The 6,644-nt window shown below is 31.2% G+C and overlaps 1 protein-coding gene across 1 annotated transcript; it reads right to left on the bottom strand.

Annotated features, from left to right (window-relative positions):
- Positions 1-1,066: 1,066 nt before the first annotated feature.
- LOC11429038 (pentatricopeptide repeat-containing protein At1g62350) lies at positions 1,067-5,937 on the bottom strand. Its single transcript, XM_003601315.4, has 3 exons — positions 5,569-5,937; positions 4,409-4,799; positions 1,067-1,890 (listed from the first exon to the last, which is right to left on the bottom strand). Exons 2-3 carry the CDS (start codon positions 4,691-4,693, stop codon positions 1,465-1,467), a joined length of 711 nt encoding a protein of 236 aa, XP_003601363.2. The 5' UTR covers positions 4,694-4,799; positions 5,569-5,937; the 3' UTR covers positions 1,067-1,464.
- Between the last annotated feature and the right edge of the window lie 707 nt (positions 5,938-6,644).

The raw sequence follows: 6,644 nt of genomic DNA, 5'->3' as shown, positions 1-6,644 counted from the left end.
AAGTTTTACGATCTTGAGTTATTTTAAGACAAATAACTATTTTTTTCTTTTCAGATGCATGCATGCATATCTTATTGAATAATGTTAATACCGCTACAACTCTTGCATTTATTAGGAGAAGTCTTACTAAAGTTGTTAAAATCATTTTTCTGATCAACTATGTAACATTAGATTCAATTGTTTAGATTTATATTGAAAGTAATTCTTTAAAGAACTTTGATTATGAGGATTATTAATAATTTTGTAATAAAAATTACAAGAAAAAAATAATAAGTATTCACTTTTAGTTCAAAGATGACACCAAAATTATTTGTATAGACTGGTAGCTATCTTTGTAATACAGTTCTATAATTTGAATTATAAAAATTGAACAACTTTTATGACAAGGGTTTAACAAATTTCAGAAAAGTGGTTCTGATAGATAGTAATGAATATATTAGGTGTTAAAAACCCATTAGCTTTTATTAATCATAAATTAGAGGTGGTTAACTATAAATTTCTGATGATGGAAAGTGTGCAACATTTTTAACAGCCGTTGCTTAAAGATCTATGAATTGGCAGTGTAATTGCTTTAATTTGTTGCATTTAAAATGAAAATATAGACCAAAGCTGCAATTAGATATCTAATTGTTTACTAGCTTCTTAAATGTAAAAAGGATGAACCTTTGCCTATGGAAAGTGTGTTGTGTGTCTTAATCCTCTAATTTGTAAGAGAAATTCACTCTGATAATCCAAAGGATATAAATAAAACTTGACCAAAATTTTGTTCCAATCAACGGTTAAACTCGTGTACTCCTTTTCGATTCGACCTTAACAAATTACGCCAACTTCTTCTAAGAAAATTCAACAATATTTTTAGCTTAATTTTTTTTTCATATTAGGCCATCTATTAAAATAGTCATACGTTTGCTTGGTTTAAAAGATTTTGAGTAGATTGAACATGGAGCATAAAAACACACTCTTGAAAAGTAATGAGATTTCCTCTAACTTTTGAAGCATATTCTAGACTAGTAAAAGATTCGTAGGTTTGGTATTTTGATAGAAATACTTCAAGTGTGGAACCAAATTAAATACACTGAATATTGTTATCAAAAGAAAGAAAAAAATGTGTGCATGTGTATTTCCACATTGAACAACTTCTCTTCCCAATACTCATTCAAACTGTCAATGTTCAGATGTATAAAGTACAATGATGAGAGAGAATTGGAAAATCTCATCACTGAGATTAATGGAGAAAAGCGAAAAAAATGAGATTACTCAAAATAGCAGCTACCGGGTCTCAGCATTGCATGTCATCAAGCTGCTTCAGTATATAAAAATATGCTTCAAACTTCAATATCTCTATTTTACAGCAAAGTGCAGATAATAGTGTCGAAGGAACCAAAGTTAGCTCAAATTCAATCTGTTCCCGCTTCGAATGTCTGGTCCTTGATGTGAGGAGGTGTATAAAGATCCAACACTGACTCAATAAATGTCACTATTAGATACATCATCATGCTTCTCATGATCGTCGAACAAATCCTCAGGAGGGTCGTAGATGATCATATCTGGGAAAACCTCCAAAAAGTCATCTTTTATTTTCTCTCTTAATTCGGGATATGGAATTAGTCCTTTTAATATTACACGGAAAGGTAATGACAGAGGAGGCTCGGGAGATTGTCTCATTTCTTCATATATGTCCATGGCCTCTGAGGGCATACCACTATCAAGATAGGCTCTTACAATGTCTCCAAATGTATGCTGATCAAATAAAACTCCCTCTCCTTTCAAATCATCCCACACCCTCTTTGTTTCATCCACCCTTTTGTTTCTTGCAAGCATCACAAGCATGTCCCTATAAAAGAACATGTCCGGCCGGTACCATATTTCTTTGCGCACTATATCGTACAACTGAGAGGAAAAGTTTGTCAATAAACAACCAATGCATGTCAAAGTTTTAGATCAATTAAATCAAAGTAAACACTAAAAATTTGATAAAATTAAGCTTTTGCATTCCTATCTTTCTTTTGGTTGAATTTATATTAGATATTAGATATTCACTATATTATATCTTTAACCATAAAGTTTAGTAGCATAAGGACATGAACAAAGCAATTTAGAAAAATTGCTCCAGGTTTTTTCTTTTAGCCCAAATGTATATATGAAAAAAAAACTAGCTTGACAGTATATATTAATAATTTCAGCAAACTTGAAAGTTTGTTCCCACTAGGTAGAATTGCCTATCCACGGCAATACTTAAGAGTTTAGATCATCAACAATGCTAAAGGCTGTTTTCATGTCAAACTCGATATAGCGAGGAGTTGATAAACCCAAATCCTATACCTGAATCTTGATCTCATGCAAGTTTATGTACTTCAAAATATTATTTGAAAACATATATCAGTAGCCAAAACCATGTATAAATATAGGGTAAAACTATAGAATTGACTAATTGAAAGTTTATCGATCTTGTCAAAGTTCATGCAAAAGAGATTTTACATATGATCTAACTCATATATGTGTGGTAGAGTTTAGTAATATTGCAAGAGTTAACTCTTTAGAATCATATTTTCTTCCTGCTTCTTATGTTCCAATCTCTGTTGATCCCCTAAACACTCCTACAGTGGTACTTCTTGAATTGAATCATATGTGGGATCTTATTTGCATGCCGGTACTATCCGCCTAAAATGGATATTTGCCCAGGGGAGTACAATAGTGATTTTGTAGGAACCAGAAAAACATTACTCTAAGGTTATTAGTCTTTTATATTGGAAAAGTACAAAGGGTAGTGCTGTTGGCTCTAATGTTGAATCTGAGGATAGAACAATAGCTCAAGTTTATTGAAGGAGCTTGGTTGACACACACATAGCTAACAGATCCTGCATTCCACACAATAGCTATGTGCATAAATGCGGGTAGACGTTTTGTTCCAAACTTCATAAAGAGTCAATTCTGTTAAAACCTACTAAGAGCAGACCAATTAGGTTGTATTTTCACTAAACCCTAGGTAGGGATTACTGATGTATGTAAAAATCTGCATAAAAATGATGTATCGTATTGAGGGACGGTGTTATGTACTAATTTTGCAAGGGAAATTTATCTTTAAAAGTCTCTGCATAACATTGTTGTGTTACGGTCTGTCAATTATTTTCTCTATTTTCCTCATTCATAACAACACCCTCGCTACATTCTACTTATTCTCTTCATTTATTAGATAGTTAATTTTCTCTTCAAATCAACATTTAAATGCAGCCTATGAAAGAATTCTACACATGAATCATTCATACACACCTCACATCTACCATTCAAGAGCTAAGGCTAATATCAATGACAACATTAAAGATCAGATAAACATAACAGAACATAACCATGTGACAGAGTTCAAGCCCATTTCAATGAAAATGTATGAAACATAACGACTGTAGCATCCTATTGAGAATAAGACAGGTTAAAGCCATGACTTTTGAGTGCAAGTAACATCACATAGTAACACAACTAATTAGCCCAAAAAGATTTTACTTTTTCTTTCTTCTCTTCAAGCTTAAAAGAGTATTTTAAGTTTATACCTATGCTGAAAATCCGTAAATCTTCTAAGGTAAACTCATTCGTGTCATCAAATCCATCACTTAACCTTCTCATGTAATCACACCAATACATAAACAATAACGCCTATAAAATCAATATACTATCAATAAAATCAATCTCCAAATTGTAGTACAGTGCCAATTTAGTTTCTGAAATTATTAATATTTCAAAATAGTTTTGGAAAATAAACATCTTTTATCAAATTAGTCCTTTTGAATCATTCAATTTAGTTCCTGAAATTGGATGTCATAGACATTATGTGATTGAGAATTTACAAAATCAAATTTTGTTAATTTCACAAACTAAGGGCATGTTTGAATTGACTTATTTGAGCTATCTATTGTCATAAGCATAGTGAAACTGTTTTGAAAATTCAAGAAAACAGCTTATGACATGTTCACAAGCTGTTTTCAGCTTATTTTCATAAGCTCTTCAGGATAGTATAATGAAACAACTTATAGATTATACGAAATCAGTTTGACTTTATTTTATCTTATATTACAGAAATAGCTTATTCATAACCACTTATTTGATAAGCATGTATGCTATAAGTTGCAAAATAACTTGTTTATCAAAACAACGCCCAACTGTTTATACCCTTTTTACATAAACAGGTTAATTAAGTGTTTATAACATATGCACTTATCATTTAAGCACTTATTTATAAGCTATTACCATCTATAACAAACGATAAAATAAAGTCATCAAATATTTTAATATAAGCTATAAGTTCTCCCGAACCGTTTCATAAGCTCAAATAATCAATCCAAATATACTCTAAATTAATAACAAGAACATTGAGAAAAATATAATATAAAACTAAGAAGAAACATAAAAACCGAACCTTCATAGAGAGAAAGACATTGTCCTGTCTATGGAACTCAAAGAGGACAGAAACAAGGTCGGACTTGAGCAAGCGAGAAACATTGGACCGGACAAACCGGTCTAAGCGAACCGGGTCGGTTTGGAGTCTCTTGAGCTCTTTGGTAATGACGAGACCTTCTTTACCCAGCTCTTTCTTTCGCCTCCATATTGATAAGCTTGGTTTTGAAGCCGAACCGGTAATGAACCGGGAACAAGAAGAAGAAAAAGATGATGATGAAACTCTTCGCAGTGCAAGTCGCAGCATTAAGGTGTCTATTTCTTTAGTTTAGACCAAGTGACTGTGTTGAAACACTGCTGTTTTTTACGATGTAACACAATGCACCGTCGGTGTATATCGTGTTTTACACAGACTGTCAATAAAAATTGAGAATTCGTTAGTTATTTTGTTTGTTATCATCTATGTTTACATTCTTCACAAAAAAAAAAAAAAATCTATGTTTACATATATTTTCATATTTCTCTGGTGTCATTAACATTACAAATCGGAAAGAATAATATTCTGGACATTTGAATATAATCATATATGTTGGTTTTTGTAATTTTTCATTTTATGTTATTAGCTCGAATGGATTATCCTTTTTATTTTTAGCAAAATCTCTCTTAATTTAAGAAGGGAAGATGTTGTGGAAGACTTATTTTTGCCCATCAATGATTGGCTGCCACATATCACTTTTAAGGGTAAATTTTGTCCAAAAATTACTTTTTCTAACTAAATGACCTCACTTAACTACTATTATGTCATTTAACTATAAAAAGCTTATAATTTGATTTTTTTTTTTTCTCTTCAAAAAGTCAGTTCCATTACATGCCAACTATAAGCCAGATTTTGGTTGACACGGAATCCAATCAATGGAGCCAAATTCTCAATTTCAAATTTCAAATTCTTTTTAAAACGAAGAACACAGACAGGTAAAATAATTTCTTTTCATCTTTACAAAACCATGAAAATGATCATTAAACTCATTTCTTTAATTTTTTATCAGTAGCATCAGAACTAAAAAAGATTCATCTACAAAAGAAATTTTTACATCTCTAGAAATAAAACAAAATCACATCCAATTTCATATTTGTATAGTTGTTGTTGCATGTAATGGAAACAAAATATGTAAAGAACTTGACCTTGATGAAGACAACAGCCCAGGTTTAAGTGTTTGTGTAAAAATTCTGACCCAGATCTCGACAACATACAAGATTGGGATGAAAACACGTAAGCTCTTTTCCGGGGCGGTGGTTGCAAGCTCCGGCGTGGTGGTCATCGGCGAAGGTTGTCCGATCCTGATTTTTTTGATAGAGTATAATTACAGATGAAAAGGAGAGGATGAAGATGGTGGAGCAATGTAACGATCGCCGGAGACACACTGAAGGAGGGAGGCGGCGGCGGCTAGGGTTTGTTTGAGAATGAGAGAGTTTTCCAGATTTCTTTGGTGAAGAGAGAGAAAATTAACTTTGAAATGAATATGGTGTGTGTGGAATAAAGTTAAATGACAAAAAATAAAATAAAAAGAAAATTATAAAAAAATACTCTAGGTTTGTGCAAGGATATAAAGGGTTAAAGGGGGATAGAATTTATTGGCAACTTCTAAGTTACACTCACAAAGTGTGGTATAAAGATACTTCTGCTTCATAATTTTATGAATTAACGATCATTTTTTATGTAATAAATAGCTCTTTGTCAATAGTTATATTTTATAGAACATCATTTCATAAAAAAAAAAATCATTTCATTGTTTATAACAATCATAGTAATTTTTTTTACATATTATCATAAAAAATAATGAATGTTATCAATTATGAGCGATAAAAATTCAAAAAATAATAATTTTATTTTGTTGACATTTTTTAAGAATAAGATTTAGTTATTATAATAATAAATGACAAAAATACTCCCTCTGTCCCTAATTATAAGACCCTTTTGCTAAAATCACGGGAATTAAGAAAGTGGATAATTGTATTAAAGTTGTTTGTAATCACTATTGTTTTTACAATTTTATCCTTAAGAGAGAGAGTTAGTTTATGTTTTCCATATGCTATTTATCGCTGATTGAAGAAAAAGATGTATAATAAATAGGGGCATGTATGTAAAGAAATAATTAATGTAATTGGAAATAACAAAGGGTCTTATAAAAAGGGACAAAAAAATTCTCAAAAGGGTCTTATAATTAGGGACGGATGGAGTAATATTTTTCTTCAAAAAA

Source organism: Medicago truncatula, chromosome 3 (genome assembly GCF_003473485.1).
Source record: "Medicago truncatula cultivar Jemalong A17 chromosome 3, MtrunA17r5.0-ANR, whole genome shotgun sequence".
NCBI lineage: Eukaryota > Viridiplantae > Streptophyta > Magnoliopsida > Fabales > Fabaceae > Medicago > Medicago truncatula.
This window is presented reverse-complemented; position numbering and strand designations above follow the sequence as displayed.